General features: G+C 34.4%; 1 protein-coding gene across 3 annotated transcripts in view; it reads right to left on the reverse strand.

Moving 5' to 3' along the window:
- Positions 1–21,793, reverse strand: part of LOC138694384 (CDK5 regulatory subunit-associated protein 2-like) — a 382,662-nt gene that overhangs the window by 58,782 nt on the left and 302,087 nt on the right. For all 3 annotated transcript variants that reach the window (XM_069818071.1, XM_069818072.1, XM_069818070.1), the window contains exon 9: positions 2,194–2,289. In XM_069818071.1, the coding sequence (XP_069674172.1) occupies positions 2,194–2,289 (96 nt within the window). The remainder of the gene's footprint in view (positions 1–2,193; positions 2,290–21,793) is intronic.

Below are 21,793 nucleotides of genomic sequence, written 5' to 3' on the forward strand. Positions count from 1 at the left end.
ATCCCACTCGGAATATAATTACTCTTATCTTATTGGTGTTACTTATGAGATTTCAACCAGTCTTTGGACTGCTGAGTTTACATACATACATACATAGTCATACCTGGACATTCATAACCTGTGTATTTGTTGTTTTACATGCTGAAGAAATGAGAAATGTAAAAACTGTATTTTGAATGCATGCGCACACTGTAGAAGAAACACAATACGGTTAATATAATTCACATTGTTACTTTTGAAACATGGGAACACTTCTTTTTAACAAGGAAAAGCTACCCTAAAGACTAAATGTGTAAAGTGAAGAGTTGTATGAAGGAATGTAAAAAAGCTATGCCTATACCTTCCATCATACATACCAGCACATGCGCAAACCTAATACGAATATATAAATCACATAATTAGCGTACCATGAAGAAATTAGCAAATACAGGAATTAATCTCTCATTATTTAAAATACATTTTTTTAAACATTAACTTGAAAAGTGTTAGTAAATTATAACAGTATGATTTTAATATTATAATAATGTTATTGTCTTGTACCATTTAAATTGTAAAGGCAACTTCTAGGGATATTTAATTTTTTTGAAGAAAAAGAAAAATGAGCGCATGAAAAAATTACCTTAAGTAAGAAAAATGTTAAGTCATCTGATTAGGAAAACAATGTATTAGTTAAAAGATTGCTAGAATTAAATATATCATAACTAGCATGTACTATGTAGTATTACTTCAGATGCAGTTGTAACATAACATACTGGGGGTAAGGAGGAGAAGGAATACGAGTGTGCACATGCACAAACACACACACAAGATGAAGATGACGTAAGTGAGTTGACAGCAAACGAAATACGAATAGTGTAGTGACATGTATGGCTTGGTCTAAGAACAGCTCTATGAAACAGAAAGAAAAGCCTTCGAACTAAACAGTACACCTGGATACACGATAGTAAGCACAGAATTCGCAATTTGTAACCTCTGAATTATTACAATCAAAGATAATAGCAAAATTTGAAAACTCCTTTATAATAATTCAAAGTTCTCAATTATTTTAGTTATGCTTTATTACACATAAAAGAAAATAAATATATACATAAATAAATATAGGCAATAAACTGTCTAAAGTTAAAGAAAAATTACTGCTAACATCGTTCAAAACATTTTATTATCTCCATGCATTACAAACAAAACATCAGACTTATGTTACATTCAGTGATAAACTTTATTTTATACTACTGATAAAAGACATTGTAACAACAAAATAAACATAAAATTTACTTTGTAATAATGTGAATTTCTATAAAGAAATATGGTTAACGCATATAAATGGATGTGTTTATACCTTGACTTACAAAATTATTACTGTATAACTAATTTTTGAGACAGAGAAAGTGTGCAATCTACATTAACTTGAAGTAGCAAGAAATATTCATCTATACATTTAGAAATGGACATAATAAAAAGGATATAAATAACAATAATTCTTGCATTTCATCAAATAAACTTAATTACAAAAATGAGTCACTGGTAAAATTCCTAGCATCTTAGATATGCCATTTTTGCATTTAATTGTATAATATAACATTGTTCAATCAGTTTTACAATTAAAAACAACAATCATAGGATTATTCGCGTTTTCATGGCCCTTACGTTGATGCCCCTTTACGTGCAGAAGCACAGACGAAACAAGAAGCAGTTATGGCCACGCATAGTGTCTGATTGGCAAAATTACTGAGAGGGGATACCTGCGGTAGTTACCCATATGGTCCCAACTTCGACTATGAGGAATATGGTCACTTTAGTCCAGAGGACAATAACAGTTAATGTCAATTGACTTATGGGCCACTCTATAGTATATATGGTACCTCTTAAGATGAAACAAAAAAGTTGTCCTTTTACAACATTGGAATGAGTGTTCCTTAATATGGTACATGTAACCAAACGTTCTGCATCACCATGAACACACAAAACTCGAGTTTCATCAGCTTCTTTCTAAATTTTCAAAAGTACTATAAGAATAAAAATATTGTGATTCTGAAATATACATTTGTCCTACTCTTCTGAACAGAACTGTACAATGGAAGAGGTTATAGTGCAAATCTAAGTTCAATTTTATCCATCAAATTAAGTCAAAGTATGATAGAAAAAGAACTCACCATTCTAAGCTAATTTAATATAAATTATTATAAAAAAACTCACTTGAACTTGCTTCTCCATTTCTATAGACAGATTATCTCTCTCCTTTGTTAGCTGAGCCAATTTCTTGTTCTTGTCCTCCACCTCTGCCCATAAGCGCTGCAAGCATGTCCACAACAAAGACAAAATTCCAATAACTACAACCAAGCAGCTTCAGCATCCAACTTTCTGACAATACTACCACAAAAAAATATACGTACAGCTGTCTACATGGATAAATACGATGATACATGTAAATCCCAAAATGACAAGTCTATGTAAAGGATACACATTTCACATGCCTAACTTGACTGATTAATTGGCCCTGTAATCTCTGGTCTTCCAAGAAAACGCATTTTCTTACAAAACCCATAGAATCATTGCAGCCCTAAAACAAGAATCCACTTTTTTCTGTCCTGAATAATGGCGTTTCAATGCACATCATCATATCCTACCTTACTCGAATTTATTACATCTCCACAAAGCATTTGTATTGTTGGCTGACCTTCAAAATTATGTATTTATATTACATATAATATTAAAATGTTAAAAAAATAAAAAGAAAATGAATATAATTTTAAGAATTAAATATTTTAAAGGCATATTTTCAGTACAATATTTTATTGCATTAAAGTATTTTAAACTGTAATTACATTTCGCAACAAACATGTGATTTTTTTTTCAACATTTACGTGTGATAAAATACTTCTTCAGAAAGATGGTGAGAACAGACCACCAGTACTGGAAAAAGATAAAGGATAGAAGTCAGTTCAACAACTGATGAATAAGTATAGAAACAAATATAAGATATATAAAGCTCAGTAGTTAGGACATTTCAGCTGCAAACCAAAATACGAAAAGCAAATATGCATGTGAAAGTATATGTTTAGCTAATATACTGTACTACACCAAAACATAGTGACATAGAGGAAGAAGAAAAGGCAACTAGAGAGAGATAGACACAAAAATAAATGGGGGGGGGGGGGGAATAAATAAAAATTAAAGAAATAACAACAAAGCTCGATACAAAAATATACACTTCCATCCACACACGTGGGGAGAGTGGGTCTACTAGCAGACACTGTTACTTTTCGAGATCAATTATATACTTAGTTTTGTATAACATAATGACTACAACTGTTCTTAAAACATGTTAATATCAAATGTTCTGTGTTTTAAGGAGACACTACAGTGAACACCTCTGATTGAAGTTCTGGCTGATATGTACATCTATTATCAGGCAGCACATCTCACTTGACGATATGTGTCAGAGGAAAGACAAATGTTTGTACGAATCTGAAGTCTGATTAGTGTAATATGTAGGTAATTGGCAATGTATGCAATAGATGGAGAAAGGAACTGACCATCCTAACCCATTATCTCCTGACTTAGCTGCCTCATAAGTGGTGCCATGTTGGTATCATTTGTGAGGTTCAGATCTATTTTCGGATAGTTGACTAAACAACTATGGCGAAATAATGGTGAAAATTAAGAAAATCGACTTAAGAATATTTATTGTGACTCTCTACAGGGTGATTCACAAGGATTTACAAATAAAAAATGAACTATTCAGAAGTATCAACTCTTAAATTGGCTACTGTTCTGAAACTAAAAATGTTTTGTTGATTGCTTTGACAGATTTAACTAAAAATTACATCATTCTTACGCACTTATCACAGAAATTGTTACAAATCATACGACTTTAGAAACCTGATTCTTTACAGCTTAATTATGCATCCTAATACACAGTCTTAAATAATTTACAAGAGTGGTGTGATTCGTAACAATTGTTATGATAAATGCATAAGAAAAATAAATTTTGTAGTTAAAAATGGAAAAAAAAAAATCTATGTGAAGCAATTATGGAATTCACAACACATTTTTTGCTTCAGAATACTAGCTAATTAAAGAAATGATACTCCTGAATATCATTCTTTAGCTATAATAGTCTTTTAACCTTTAAACTAAAGAATAATAGTATTTTACAAACAATTTCAAATTAGTGTAACTCTGAAAATATTGAGATTAGGACACATGTTTACATATTTTTTTCTCAGAATATCTTCGGAAATAAGCTTCGTAAATGGCGGTAAATCCTCGTGAATCACCCTGTATTTAGACCGAGCTCAAAAAGCTTACTAATTTATATTCCCATGGCTATTTTCAACCTTTTGAGCCAATATGAACTAAAAATTGTGAAAACTTTGTCGCAAGGAGCCTTTTTTAGTGACATCGATATAAAACATATTTAAAAAATGTAATTTAAAAACTATTAGTCCTAATGCCATCAAATTTTGTATAGATAATAGTACTGTAGGCATGTTTATGTAGTTTAAAATTCATGAATTTTGGATGAACATTGTAGAAGATTTAAAACTCACAGTATATATTGACTACACCCCAACTCTGGCTACTAGCAACAGGCATCTATAATGAACACCGATCAAAATACCCCTCATTTCTCGTGAAAAACAACTGAATAGACTACAGTGGACTATAGTGGACTTTATGTTGTCAGCAAACAGCTGGATACATTAAAAAGATTTAATCAATCAACTCACACAAGTGTCCCCTTAAATACTGGTATTTTATTAAAAACTCTTATTTGACTACAGCAAAATAGAATAGGAGATTTATTCATTTTGTTTCCTTTTCAATAAAATAAAATATAGTATACAACATTTGCAATCGCAGCTTGTACTTAAAGTCTCTGAGGCAGAACTGCCCTACAGAAATCTAAACATATGAAAATGGAATGAAAAGTTTAAATTAATATGAAACGTTTTGAAATTATACTCGATCCATTCAGCAATGACAGTCAACATGTTGGGAACTGCTGATATCTGTAATTTTTTTCAGATATGTAACATAGTGCAGGCTCGATCTAGGAACTTGCATTATTCCATGTGTAACAGAGTTGATAGGCATGGTTACAATGGAGTTCGGTTGTTACTTTTAAAACGAAGGCTTGGGTCCCAGTGCTGAAGCACATCTTACCAACCCTTGCAAGATTTCACGTTTAGTAGCTCACTTGTAAGTTGTTAGCATAAACAAGTAGTGGCCGAAACCCTAGTCTTGAATCTGTCTCTGTCATTCACTCTATAGTGGGTCATTAATTTATCTTTTAGCAGAAACGTGAGAGAGAGAGAGAGAGAGAGAGATTTAAAATATGGTTTATTTAACGACGCTCGCAACTGCAGAGGTTATATCAGCATCACTGATGTGCAGGAATTTTGTACCACAGGAATTCTTTTACATGCCAGTAAATCCTCGAATCACAATCTAAACACCATGTCACAGGAGAGCCAAATCCTAGCAATTCCTGCCCATAGAACATTCCACTATCCATCCTCTTTTACTGTCTCAGTCCCCCGTGAATGGAATTCTCTACCTCAGAAGATTAGGGGCTGCCAGACAATAACCACTTTCAAGAAAAGGCTAAATGATTTCTTACGGGGGGCAGTCAAATTGAAGTTATAATTGTGATCGAGTTTAATAATTTAATTTAATTTAGGTATGACTATCATTACTATTACTACTATTATTATTATTATTATTATTATTATTATTATTATTATTATTGGTGTTGTGAAGATGAAAAGAATTGTCATTGTATTATATTAATGATGAATTATATTGTCTTGTATTGTAGTACTGTATTGTATTAATTATGTTATATTCACAGCATTATAGTAATTTTCTATCATACTGGTTGAGTGGAAGAGAAGGCCGAATGGCCTTAACTCTGCCAGTTAAAATAAACCATTATTATTATTATTATTAAATCTGACATGAGCCTGTCGCATTTAAGGGGGAGGAGAAGGGGGGGAGGGAGGGAGGGAGAGAGAGAGAGAGAGAGAGGGTGTGTGTGTGTGTTTTTTATAACTTTGTTTAACAGCATGTCCCATTACATTGCTTGCAATACTACATGCTAGAAACTTTCTTCAAAACAGTATTATTTACAAATAATTTTGTACAATGTGTTATATAATACAATTTTTAAATATGATGACATTTAAGTACATTAATTATAACATGTCTAAAACATTATTCCTTATAGTGTTGGCGTAGGCTTCTGTGGCCAGTGTACATGGTCTGTGGAGAAATTTCCGGGCTTGTACTGCATTGTCTTAGTGCTAGTGGCTGATGTTTCGACTGCTGTGTGGTGGTCATCCTCAGAGCAATGGATAAGGAAATAGTGTGTGCGCTTGTATATATATATATATATATATATATATATATATATATATATATATATAGGAGTCTCAATGGCTCAATGGGAGAGAACTTCCAATGATAGGTCGTGGGTTCTCCTTCTGGCATATGATTGGTTCTTTGTTGTCCACTCCAGTTGAGGTCTGCATGGAGGATTCATTGTAAGTCCTCTCCCATTGAGGGGGGGGGGGGGGAGAAAAAAAAACACACACACACACACACAACACAATTTCCTTATCCACTGCTCTGAGGATGGCCACAACACAGCAGTCGAAACGTCAGCCACTAGCACCAAGACAACACGGTATAAGCCCGGAAGTTTCTCCACAGACCATTATTCCTTATAGATTATCGAAATTTTTCTTCTTATCAAAAGAATATTATTTATGATTAAAACAGTGTGTTACATAATATAATTTTTAAATATGATGGCAATAAGTACACTAAGTTTAAAACATTATTCCTTATAGATTAACTAAATTTATTTCATTATCAAAATTACATTGTACAACATATGTATGTGATGTGTCCTTGTATAGCCCCTACATATGAGTTATACTCGAGGCATACTAATATAGACACACACAATTAATAGCATTGTTTTGTATAACGCAATTTTTAATACGATGACAGGTAATTTCATTAATTATACTATCTAAAAGATTATGCTTTATAGATGATTGAAATTTATTATATTTTGAACACATTATTTACAACTAATAAAATGGTTATATATTACAATTTTTAAACACGATGACAAGGCAGTGTATTAATTATACTGTAACTAAAGCATTATTCCTTACAGATTATAAAAATTATCATCTTATCAAAACAATATTATTTACAAAAAAAAAAAAAAAAACAGTGTGTTACATAATACAATTTTTTTTAATATGATGGCAGGTAAATGTATTAATTGTATTGTGTCTAAAATATTTTGCCTTATTAGAGAGTCTCGAAATTTTCCTATTAATGAAGTTAATTGTTTTTTAAGTTTCTTCAATAAGTCTTTTTAGGGGGTGGCCACATTCCACCTGCTTTTGTTATTTGTTTGTGTTTTTTTAATTATATGTGTGTCTGTGTGTGTGTGTGTGTGTGTGAATGTGTGCACGTGTTAAATTATCTGTCAGTTATGTAGGCTACATAAAAGTTTTGTTTCAGTCAAATTCAGCACAAAATTTTAAATTCCTATTCTGGATGTTGGTTCTATTTTCAGAACTGTCGTCTGATGTAACTGGAGGCATATTCTGTGACAATTTTAATAAAATTAGTTTCAGTTATTATAATAATAATTCGAGTATCTTACATATAATTTCAGAATGTATGATTCATTTTTATTTATCATCAATTCACCTTTTGTTCCCAGTTTCCATAAGTCTCTGCCATAAGAGTCTTCCTTTCCAATCTTCTTTTCTCCATGCCCTTTTTACAGCACTACACTAGTCTCCTCAGGATCCTTCTTTGTTTTTCTTTTCTATGGGTTTTTAGTTCATTATTCTTTTGGATATTCTGTACTCTTCCATCCATTGTTCATGACCAAGTCACATCAGTTGTTATCTGTCATTACATCCCCATCTTTGTTCTTGATATGTCTGCGAATCTTCTTTAATAATCCATTTCTGTTATTTGCAATCAATATTTATTGTGCTAGTTCATTTACCATACTCTAGGATCATACATTTTCGTCGTCGTCTTCCTAACAAGTATTAGGCCAAGTGGCCTGTTACGACCTCAAACTAGAATTTTCAGTCCATCTCTTCTTCGGACAACCTAGAGATCTTTTGCCATGCGGATGGTAATGAAACGGTGCTTTTGGAATTCTGCATCAATCCATTCATTCGAGATGACCCTTCCACTGAAGTTGATATTTGCTGATGAACTGCATAATGGGTTCTATTTGAAGTTCTTGCATTATGTCCTCATTTTTTAATGATCCCAGCGAGTCTATCCAGCTGTTCCCTCATGAACCTCATCTCACTTGCTGTTATTCTACTGACATCTTTATTCTTCACAGTCCACGCTTCACTACCATAGCTTAATATTGGCTGTGCTAAGGTTTTATACAAGCCTATTCTTGTGTGTCTTTGTATTAGTGAAGGATTCATTGTTTTATTATATTTACATATTTTTTTAGCAATATCTACTTCATCATAAGGTGATAGTGTATAGCCAAGGTAAGTGAAAGTATTTATTCTTTCTGTTATTTTATTATTCAAACAGATTTTACTTGGTACAGGGAATTTCCCACAAAATGATATGATTTTCGTTTTTTCAATATTAATTTCCACGTTATATTTTTCACTGACCATATTTAAATTGCGTACTGAATATTGTAAATCATCTTCAGTTGATGCTATGAGAACTAGATCATCAGCGAAAAGTAAAGCATCAAGCTGCAAATTTCGATTAATAGGAATAAATCCATGGCGTGCATGTCACCAATCTTGAATGATTCTGTTTATATATATTATATATATACAATGAACAGAAATGGTGAAAGACCACAGCCTTGTTGTATTCCACTATAAATCGGTCACCATTGTGAAAGTCTATTGTTGCTTCGAATTGCTATGATGATTGTTTTATATATGTTGTAAATATTTTGTATAATCTGTTGAGGTACTTGATCATCTGCCAAAATCTGAAGTAATTTATTCCAGTTAACTTTATCAAAAGCCTTTTTAAAGTCAATGAATGTCATATGCGTTTCTAGACTAAATTCTCTGTTTCTCAACCAGTAATTTCAATGCAAAATATCCATCACAACAGGATCTTCCTCGACAAAAACCATTTTGTTCTTCACTGATAATATTGTCGTAATGCTCATTGAGTTTGTTTTTAAAATATTTGCAAAAATTTTATATCCTGTGTTCAATAAACATTCTAATACTGTTAATTATTACGTTGAATGTTTTCTGTATGTGTCAGTTCTACAAAAGACATAATGCCTAAAATATGCAAATAATTTAATGCCTTAGTAGAGTACCGTACATGAGACTTAAATGGACTAAAAGATCATCATATCTTCAGGAATGTTCTTTCTCTTTTTTAAAATTCAGGAACCTTTTAATTATTTGTTGTTGAAAATCTCTGACGTCCTCCTGTTGCTGGTTGTTGTTTATTCTATATTATACAATAATTTCTTAATTTCTTTTTCAAAATGACTTAGAGTAAGATTAGTGTATATAATGTACTTGTCTTTGAGATTTGGTTCACTGGATGATAATGATATCTATATCTACAGACAAGTGAAAAACATATAAACTTAAAAATACAATGTGATGAGATAATCTCTAGAGGATTCAGTTGTGTATGTCATATATACCTATTTACCACTAAAGAGGAAGTTGTTCTGGGACATTTCGACCATGCATAACAATAAGAGTTTAGAAATAGTCACCTCTACATGCTAGTAGCATGCATAAAATATACAATGCACTTGTTTTATTTCCTTGCAGGTAAAAGCGACAAAAGTTTCCTTCTTTCTTACTCTTCAAATTGTTCCACATGCTTATTAATTATGGTATAAATATTAAAGCCTATACACAGTTAAAACTGTTAATTTTTGGTCTCAAAGACCAAACATATAACAAGTGTTAAATTCATATTCAATGGTGAGAATGATTTGAATGGTTATACGAGCCCTGTCTAAAATGTATCCGACCTTAAATTTTCCCGCGCAAAGTAGTGATTCTAAGGCGGCGCCACTGTGCACGGTGGAAGGAGGAACCGTAATGCACATGCTTGAATTTTTTCACCGCATTCGCTTGTGCCAGTCACTGGCTGGTAGTCGCCAAGTAAGGTGCTGTTCTAAGTGTTTGTTGGATTTAGTTTCCTCGCAAGATGGCTGAACGAATTGAGCAAAGATACTGCATCAAATTGTGTCAAAAGCTTGGTGATTCTCAAAGTCAAACAATTCGTAAGATTCAGCAGGTGTTTGGGGAAGATGCGATGGGTGTAACACAAATTAAGGAGTGGTTCAACCGATTCAAAATGGCCGCACATCAGCGGAGAGTGAGCAGCGTTGTGGCAGGCCCCAAACTGCTCGGAGTGCAGCTGTTGTTGAGAGGGTGCGAAATTTGGTGATGGCAGATCGTCGTTTGACCGTGCGGGAGATTGCCAAAGAGGTTGGAGTGAGTAAAGATTCTGCACATGCAATTTTGCGTGATGATTTGAACATGAACCGACTGGCTGCGAAATTCGTGCCCAAGTTGTTGTCCCCGGAAAAAAAGACCTCCGTCGTGACGTTGCACAGGACCTTCTGGACACCGCCAACACTGATCCTGGGTTTCTGAACACCATGATAACTGGAGATGAGTCATGGGTGTAGGGGTACGACCCAGAAACAAAAAGACAGTCGTTGCAATGGAAGCATCCCAAGTCTCCAAGGCTGAAGGAAGCGCGGCAGGTGCGAAGCAAAATCAAGGTGATGCTGACTGTTTTCTTTGATGTCTGTGGAATTGTGCATCACGAATACGCACCGGAAGGACAAACGGTGACAAAGGAGTACTATCATGATGTTCTCCGGCGACTCCGTGATGCAGTTCAGCGCAAAAGACCAGACATGTGGACGGCGAACAACTGGCACTTGCATCACGACAACCCCCCGCACATTCATCCCAATTGATCCACACTTTCTTGGCCAAACATGGAATTACAACCGTTCGCCAACCTCCCTACTCTCCAGACCTGGCTCCTTGCGACTTCTGGTTGTTTCCAAAATTGAAGACACCACTGAAAGGATCCCGTTTTGAGAGTAGAGAAGAGATAATGCGGAATGCGACGACGGAGCTGAACACCATTCCAAAAGAAGACTTCCAGAGGTGTTTCCGGCAGTGGAAGGATCAGTGGACTAAGTGTGTGCAAGCACAAGGGGCCTACTTTGAAGGGGATTAGGGTCCCAACCCTGTCAGGTATTTGAAATATATTTTCTGGCTAAAGGTCGGATACTTTTTAGACAGGCCTCGTATATTTATCATCATAATCATAGCCATTATTATCTTATTCCCTCTAAAGATAGATCCATATAGACCTGTTACCAATATTTCAGTACAGAATCTTTGTATCTTTTTGGAGATATTCCTACACTTGTTTCCTTTTACTGATATTAAAATTAGTTAGTTGATACTTTTTCCAATTTCATTCCTGTAATATAGTCATTGAATGTTATTATAATGAGGTATAACAATTATGATTGGCATAGCTTTTTATTTCCTTTTAGTTACATTTACATTTTATGCAACAGCTAGAGTGTCATCTTTAATATCGACAGATTCAAGTGGAATTTGTGGTGAAAAAAGATGGTGCTTGATGACCTGTTTTTACAGGATAATCGTGTTTCCTCTACCAACATTCCACTTTTGTTCCATTAATCATCATGATCATCACACAGTGGGTACGAGGGTCACTACAAAAGTAATGTAAATTTTGTTTTACTTATTTTTTATTCTATACCGTTGCAATTTATTTATGGAGGTAATAGATATATCCTTCTCGCTTGTATTCAAATTTAATCTAAATCGTTCCCGTGAGTGGTGCCATTATAGCACTCCTTCAAGATGGCTGCTGTACTTGACATTCGTCAGAAGCAACGTGCCATTATCGAGTTCCTGTGCTGTGAAAATGAGACAGTGGGAAACATTCACAAGAGATTGAAAAAGGTGTATGGAGATGCAGCTGTCGATCATAGTATGATCAGTCAGTGGGCAAGCAGATTATCTGGTGAAAGAGGGCACGCCAATATTCAGGATCCTCCTCGCAGTGGCAGACCCTGCACTGTACGAAGTCCTGACAATGTGCAGCACATTAGCAACATGGTTGTGGCTGACAAACGTATAACAGTGAAAGAATTGTCACTCCAAGTCGGAATAGGAGAAGCAAGTGTGTGCAGAATATTGAAACAGTTTGAGTTAAAAAAGATTTGTGCCAGGTGGGTTCCGAGGATGTTGACAGAAGCCCATAAAGAAACCTGAAAAATGTGTGTAGCAAACTTTTGGACCAGTATGAAAATGGTGGAGATGACGTTCTTGCAAGAATTGTGACAGGGGATGAAATATGGCTCCACCATTTTGAACCGGAGACAAAGAGGCAGACAATGGAGTGGCATCATGCAAATTCACCAAAGTAAAAGAAATTCAGAACTGCACCTTCAGCAGGAAAAGTTATAGCTATTGTGTTCTTCGATTCAGAAGAATTCTTGCTTGTGGACATCATGCCACTCAGAATCACCATTAATTCTGAAGTGTATGTGGCAACTCTCAAGAAATTTCAAGCTCGACTGAGTCGTGTCCAACTACATCGTGAGAAGCAGGATGTTCTGCTATTGCACGGCAACACACAGTTACAAGATCACAGACCAGATCACAAAACTTCGATGGACAACCCTGAAACATCTGACTTACAGTCCTTATCTGGTACCATGCGATTACTTACAGTCCTGATCTGGCATCATGTTATTACCATCTCTTCAGTAAACTGAAGGAATCCCTTCATGGAATGAGTTTTGAAGATGACGACTCCCTTGTGCACGCAGCTAAAGAGTGGCTCAGACGTGTTGATTCAGATTTTTACCATGCTGGTATACAAGCCCTCATTCTAAGGTGACGTAAGGCAGTTGAAAGGGACGGGGATTATGTGAAAAAGTAACATTTTGTTCCTAAAGGATATATCTACAATCTGTGAAAATAGCAAAGCTGTAGGATAAAAATGTAATTTTTAAATAAATGTTGTGCATTACTTTTGGAGTGACTCTCGTAGTTGCTACATCAAGGACAATGCTTACAGTGGCAAATATAACTATAATGCTATTCATGTGACTTAGTATGTCTCATCTTCTTCGTGCCAACAATATTTTGCCTGGACACATGTAATATTTAACTTACCATAACTAACAGCAACTGAGTCTTAACATTACGACAAGGCAAAGCTCCTTAAGAGCAAATTGCTTGTGTTGTTCTGGGCAGCTAAAAAGCTGCTACCTCCATGAATTAAGTTGTATGTAAAGGGATATAGGCCTACTACAGCTTTAGTGCCTTAATCTTAGATGGGAACACTTGGTGAATGACAGAAAACAAGTACTGGTACCCGACATTCAAAGATAAAATCTATTGATTTTTCATTTGGTTAATGACAAAAAATGAGTAGCCTAAAACTATCCTTATGAATCGCATTTCACCACTGACCAATCAACTGGCCCATTCTGCATGTACAGTGAGTCCCGGCTCCCCCCACCCCTACTGTCAATGCTTGGATCTGTAAACTCATAGCAGTCTTTGCCAGATTAAAATTTACTCCTTCATCCACTTTTTCTTCAGTAAGCACATGATGTCATTAATTTTTCCAGTCTTTCACAGAACCTGCTTCATTAAACCAATTCACTAAATTTAGTATTGCTTATCTATACGGAACTGTGTGGCCATTAAATTTAGTCTAAAGTTTACCCTTGTTCTGCCTTTCTGTTTCTGTATGAACGTTTTCATAATCTATATACGCACTGAATACATAACCATTGGATAACACAACACTATGTAAGAGAATAAACAGCAGGTTTAATGAAATAACTTCTGTGAATGACAGGAAAAGCCAAAGACAACCCCGTGTACTTGCCCCCCCCCCCAAAATTGAAGTAGGACCTACCTTGTAACAGAGTACGTAAGTTTTAATCTGGCGAAGCACAAGTTTCCAGCTGCAAGTAGTGGTGGTAGTGAGGGGGGAGGGAATAATCTGTTGCTGGTTGGCCTACAGAAACACTGGGAACTCTGGCTAGGACTCACTGTAGTTCGTGATTCATTACTATGTGTAAGGGAGCATCTGGCACACAGTCTTGCAGATTTTCATCCTAGTATATCTGTGAACTAAATCTGATTTCAAAATTTCAATTATGATACCTGTTATTTGAAAGAAAAAAAAATTCTATAATTAATTTTATTTCCTCATTACATAAAGTATAAGTAAAGATATACTATTGTGATGCTGTTAAATATCGATTTCGAAATTTTCACGGGAGTACACCTTTTCAGCATCCCTGATATCAAAAAAGTTGTTTTGCTGCATGTAGTATGTATATTTATTATTATATAGGTTTACAATGCATAAGAGCATCATCCTGTGTCCAGTTTTTTACACTTTCATCTTATTCCTTCAACTTTCTCTCTGTAGTCCTCTTTTTCTCCATTGCTTTCTTAAGTCTGTAAACCGTAAGTAATGTCATTAATTTCAGAGGGTTATTCTTAAAGATATTTCAAACAAAAAAACTTAAAACAATTTTTCTCGTTTTTGCTTCTTTTACGAGATAAAAATTGTTTTATATTTAACATTTCATAGCATGTTTTGGGACAGCCATTGACTTAATTCCCAATATGCTCAGTAGATTTAAGAGAGCAGTGTATTATGATAACAAATGATTGAATGAATTTTAGTTTTGTCCTTAGATGTGCAGAAATTTTATCTGAACAAATGTAACATTTTAAAATTCCTTTTCAGTACGAAAAGTTACATTTGTTCGGATCAAATTTCTACACATCTAAAGGCCAAACTAAAATTCTTTCAATCATTTATTATCATAATACACTGCTCTCTTAAACTGACTGAGCAAATTAATGGCTTTCCCAAAACACGCTATGAAATGTTTCATATAAAATAATTTTTATTTCGGAAAGGAAGTAAAAACGAGCAAAATTGTATTGAACTTTATTGGTCCTAATATCTCAGGGAATAACACTTTGAAATTAATAACATTACAGTAGAGCATCCATTATTCGAAATAACTGGGGACTGTTCAGATAACTGATCATTTATGAAAACAAATTGTACCGATGTCACAGAAGCAGTATGAAACAAAGAAACACTGATATTAAATACAAAACTGTACATACCGTATATATTTTGTATCACACGTCTTACAAATAACACAAGAACTGACTAGCCTACTTTGTCAAGTCCAAAATGACCATTAAAGTATGCCTACAGTTTAGGAAAAGAAGTCCATTTTTTTTCTTGCTTCAGAGCTGAGACTCGTTCTTTTGCCGCTACATCTCGCAAACAGCGCTAGCGAAACTTTTACATGGCACACGTGCAAATTTGAATTTGGCGACTGGAACACTTTTGGTTAAACAATGTTTCAGTTGATCAATATTTGGATAATCGAGGCTCTACTGTACTTACAGTTCATCCTGTATATATTACATTATATAATAATTTTTCCTGACTCGTCTGTAATTAATCAAAATGTATTTATTACTTCATTTTGTGGAATTACATAAAAATCAAATTCAACTTTTGCATTGGACAGATTTTAAATACCTACAGATCAATCAAATTTACCTGGAAGTTATGCACATGAAATATAACAATTTTTTAGTAAAAACAGAAACTGGGTCCTTACTTGAAATCAACAATACACAATAAAATGACAAATGATAATATGATAAATTTCGTACTAAAAGAAAAAAATATTTCCATTCAGAATTATCTACAAAATCATTTCTACTTTTCGTTGTGACTTCAATCTGAAAGTCTACGCAAGTAGAGGCAGGTTAAAGGCTTAACAGTCACTATTTCTAAGCTCCCATTGTCATTCATTGTCGAAATGTCCATAGACGTAATTATCATACTTCACAACTTACTCTTCAACAGTCTCATTCCACACAGAACTGGTAATTGGCATTACGGCTCTTCAAGTCCACCACTGTGGAGTAACAAAATGTCTGACCATGAAACCAGCAGGCTGGGTTCAAATCCTGGTTGGGACAAGTTACCTGACTGAGGTTTTTTCTGGTGTTTTCCCTCAACCTAAAGAGCAAATTCTGGGTAACTTTCAGTGCTGGACCCTGGACATATTTCACTGGCATTATCACCTTCATTTCACTCAGATGCTAAACAACCATCACAGTTGATAAAGAGTCGTAAAGTAAATCAATTAAAAAAAGACTCAAGTCCAAAATTCTTCCCAGAACAAAAATATTAAATTTTATAAAACAGTAATAAACATGGACTATGTCCAATCTCTCAGATCTTTCAAAAGAAGAATAGTCCATAGGTTACATGGATCAATAAATGAAAGGGATGTATGGCATTGGCGGTATAATAATAAGATTGAGTTATACACATGTGTAATAAATGCAATATAGTTGCTACCATAACATCCTCACGAATAAGATTCCGGGACATCTAATGAGGATAAACGAAAGAGATTTATCCAAAAGACTCTTGCTCAGTGAGACATGATGGTCAAAGAAGATCTAAACAACCAAAATTAAGGTGGTTAGATGGTGTAATGGATGAGTTGAATAAAATGGGTATTCGAAACTGGAAAAGGGAAACACAGGAAAGGGATACTTGGAACAGAATTATTGAAGACGCCAAGGCCCACTTAAGGCTGTAGCGCAAGTGATGATGATGATCGGTAATTGAATTAGAAAGGAATCAGAATCTTATTACAAAACATCAGTAACTCTTACCACTCTTGCCACTTTTGACCACCGATTTTCGTGAGAGAGAGAGAGAGAGAGAGAGAGAGAGAGAGAAAACAATAAATATAAGTACCAGTAGCTATTTTATGTGAACTTGTGCAAAATTAATGACATGCATCTACTTAAAACATATATTTTATACATATGAAATCAAATACCTATTTGTAGTATAAACAGTGCAGAGTAACTGATTTCGCGTATTTTTGTAATAGTTAAAAAGAAAATAAACTATTTACCAGTACGGAATTCTCAATGGCAACATGATGAAACGATCTGAATATTTGCAAAATGCGCAAAATGTGTGAGAAAGTATCGGTCATCTTCGTCATTGAAATATTTTACAATAATTAAGTAGTTACCAATACTGCATAGCAATAAATGTCTTTCTGAGAATCATTAGCTTAACATTTCGCTATGTACTAGTGATACCAACAAGGCACACTTATGAGGCAACTATGCCAGGAAATAATGGGTTAGGGTGGCCAGTTTCTTTCCCCCTACATTGCATACATCGCCAACTAGCTACATATTACACTAATCAGACTTCAGATGTACACAAACAATTCTTCTTTCTCCGACACATATCATCAAGTGAGATATACTGCCTGATAACAGATGTACAGTTGTCAAAAAACAAAGTGGCTGCTCTCTAGAAGCAAAGTTCCGTTTGGGTATCTTCGCTACAATTCGGAGACAGGCGATGTTACATGTTGTTGGACCAAGTTGTCTGATATCTACACTCCATAATTAAAGTATTCTGTGTGTTACTTTATAGTGTAATGGTAGCGTTCCGGCCTGGTATTCATGAGGTCCTACGTTCGAACACAATCTAGTGTTTTATTGTTTTTTTTTTTAAAGAGAGAGAGAGAGTATACATAATTGCTCATGTCTCTTTTATGATTATTTTAGTAATTAATATCAGGTTCTTGAATGTATCATGACTTTATGGCTACAAATGGAAAGAAAAGAAGATTTTATTCTCAACAAAAATATCTTTCATGGCATAAACAAAACAAACTTACTGGCATCTGCCTCAGAACATTCAAACAATTAAGCATTCAAAAAACAAAAAGACACGATTCAATATTTAGTCTATCTTCTCAATCATATCTTACAATCGAGTGGGCCTGGAATAGACTAGTATTTTCAAATAGCGACTGTTCTCAGCCACAACATTCCAGGTATCCTGGACATACATACATACATACATACATACATACATAAGTGTTCTGTCCATGGGTAGGTCAAACCCAGCATTCTCCAATCTTTCCTATTTTCTGCCTTCCTCTTAGTTTCCACATATCTTAATGTCATCTATTATTTGATATCTTCTTCTGTCCCGAACTCTCCCATTCACCAATCCTTCCAGTGCATCCTTCAGTAGGCAATTTCTTCTCAACCAGTGACCCAACCAATTCCTTTTTCTCTTTCTAATCAGTTTCAGCATCATTCTTTCTTCACCCACTTTTTCCAACACAATTTCATTTCATATTCTGTCTGTTCACTTCACATGCTCCATTCTTTTCCACATTCACATTTCAAATGCTTCTATTCGTTTCTCTTCATTTCGTTGTAATGTCCACGTTTCTTCCCCATATAATGCCACACTCCACACAAAGTACTTCATTAGTCTCTCCCTTGGTTCTTTTTCCAGAGGTCCGCAGAAGATACTCCTTTTTCTATCAAAAGCTTCATTTGTTCATGTTTGCAGTTTTTCTTGGGAAGGATAAATGTGGTAACTTCCCATTGCTTTCCGCACACCACTGTCTCTTTTGCATCTTAATAGATCCCAGGGGGCCCAAGCGTGGAGGTGTGGAGAGTGGATTTGATTAATTAGGCCATCCGGACTTCACCTAAATTTACCACAAGGATTAAATATTAGTTCTATCAGGATTTTTGATCTGATCAGAGACCGGGACATCCCAATTAGCCTTTGCCCCCCACATCCTGGACGAGCTTCTACATATCATCAGAAAATATTGGAGGGAGATTGGGCCAATTTTTCCGCAAATGTTTCTGTACTTGTGCCCTCGTAGCTCAGTCGGAAGAACGTCGGAATTTAGATGTCAACATCTCAGGTTCAATCCTTCGTCACTCCTCTTCATTTTGAGTTTCAAGATAGTATAATGTAATAATATTAAAAAAAAACTAACACCAGTATTATGCAACTGTTCCAAACCTAATATTAAATTTATGTTATTTATATCGCTAAAGAATGATAACAGAATATAAATGATAACTTGAATATTATTTATATCGCTAAAGAATAACAGAATACAAATGATAATTTGAATATAATTTATATCGCTAAAGAACGATAACAGAATACAAATGATGACTTGAATATTATTTATATCACTCAGAGAATGTTAAACTATAAATAGCTTGAATATTATTTATAACTCTAAAGAACAATAACAGAACATAGATAATAATTTGAATATTATTTATATTGCTAAAGAATGATTATGGAATAATTCCATAGTTCCGGAACTGCTTCTACAAGCACATGCATTGTGTAACATCGCCGTGACCAGAAGTGGACTTGGAAAATATTTGCTGTTCACAAGTGCGGCCACTTTTTTTTTTTTACAGCTGTAGGCCTACATATCAGCCAGAGCCTCAATCAGAGGCAAGTATGGTAGTATGATTTCAAAATCAATCAATCTTCTTACTGTATCCAGCAAGATGCTGATAACAAAATCTACTGTAGCTTTCAACTGGGGTTTCTTCTAACAAATGAGGGGTACTGCTAACATTAGCTAAAGCTGTAGTGCAGCCAGTATGTGTTGCAGAGCTGAGTCCTGTGCAACTTTAAATTTACTTCTCATATGACATGTTCCAGATAGGCAAATAGGACTATCAGAAAGGTAAAATCTGTTTAGATATAACTGTGTGAAAATGAGAGCTATTCTGGCTATTGTTGAAAAGCTCATCTTTAGGTTATATGGTTTCTTTTGTTTGGCATGTAGAATTTTGCTTTTGTCAGAAAACAGTCCATTGTTAATCCACAGCTTTGTAAAATGAGAATCAACTGAAGCAAAGGCACTGGATAAAGATACCTTTGGCAATGGTCTTCATTGCAAATGTATTGCATGTTTCGCAATGTTACAAACTTTCTCATTTCCAGGTATACTACAGTTGCTAGGTATCTACTGAAGTATTATTTTCTTTTCGAAATTCTTGATTTTGTTTTTGTACTGAAATAGTTCTATGTGCATAAAAGGTTGATGTGCATTCAGGTACATTAAACAAAACTACTATGGAATGAGTAAATATGCAAACAGGGTTATCGGGAATTTGGAAAACACGTGAAGAGCAGTGTCAATAATCAGAAGTGTCAAGACTGAAGGAAGCTGAACATGGTATAAAGTAAAAAGTTATTTTGGAATGTATGATCCTGCCTCTCACATCTCATTATCAGGATTTCGTAATCCATCTATATAAATGTAAATATAAGTCTTTATATTTACTGCAAATTAATTCAATGCCATCTGACTTAAAGAATACAGAATCTTTTTAGAGTGGTTTCCTGAAATTTGTTTTAACAATATGTCTCTAATATACAGTGGTAGTTCTTTGTTCATTTTGTAAAATTTATATAGGAGGCTGTCTGACAATTTAAAGAAAATCTGATTTCCGAATAAGGTTTGTAGTTTTAAATTTAGGCTTAGAATATTTTAAAACACACAGTGTTTGACAGATTAAATATTACATTCAATTTTTAAGACAATTATTGATGTAGTTTTTTTTTAACTTCCAGGCAGTCGTAATGCAGCATTTCAGAGAAAAGAAATTTTGTGTAGAGGAGTCGCTGATGCTTGTCCCCAAATTTCATATCTGTAAGTCAGGTCGGATTTTATATAATTATAAAACCCTCGCATTGTCGTGATATCTGATCCTCACTTCTTGTTGGCTATGATGTTCAAGAGATTTAATTGTGGTAGGCACTGCGAAGCAACACTATCTTTTTCATAAAAGTTTTTCCATCAGAAATGAATTCTAAGACCTTAGAAGTTGAGTTAATCTGAATTTGCTCACCATTTAAATAAATTTGAGATTGAAAGTAACGTACCTTGGAAGAAAACAGGAGAGAAGAACAACTTAGTAAACACTTTCAAATTTAAGGGAATTATCATGAGTTTTCCAAAATACAAAGACAAAATCTATTGTCAATACAAAGACATACCTATAGTCAATGTGTATGCGACTGGAGAAGAAAGTTTTATAAACTATTAGGGGAGGGGGGGGCATGTGCACATGCACAATGTTTAAAATATGCACAGCATAACTTCGGGAATGAGTCCCATATTTACCCGAATATAAGACGAGGTTTTTCTCCAATTTTTGTGTAAATCTTTTAATGTTGTACAGTATACTAAATAACGCCACATGCATAGTAGTATACTAAATAATGACACAGGCATAGTAGTTTCTCCTGTGATCTGCTTTTTCACAATGGTATTGAACTGTGTGGTGTATGACAAAAAAAACTGCCAAGTTCCAAATTCCATAAGTACTTCCATTTCAACCCCTAGCAGTTACTTCTTGTACATAGTTTTTGTAAATATAATATTTAGACTATTAGGCCCTATAAGGATACAATTTTCATTTCATCAAGAGGATCTACCAATATCTATTTTGCAGAAGTAAGTAAACTTGAAATTTTATATGTTCTAGAACTGTAGTTAATAATGTCTGTGAATTCATCAACAGAAAAATACCTTGAAAATTAAATCCTACAGAAGCCACTGGGAAACTGGGGGTCGTCTTATATTTGAATAAATATGGGGTAGTTTATATCAACATAGGTCCGAAAAATTTTAGCTTCGGAGTTATGGCTTTCTAAACATTATTACATCGAAATATAATTAACTGCAGATGCTATGACACTCAGCTCTGCTCTTCACTTCTTAAAGTAAATGTCCAATATGTCTATG

This window comes from Periplaneta americana, chromosome 2 (genome assembly GCF_040183065.1).
Source record: "Periplaneta americana isolate PAMFEO1 chromosome 2, P.americana_PAMFEO1_priV1, whole genome shotgun sequence".
NCBI classification, from domain to species: Eukaryota; Metazoa; Arthropoda; class Insecta; order Blattodea; family Blattidae; genus Periplaneta; species Periplaneta americana.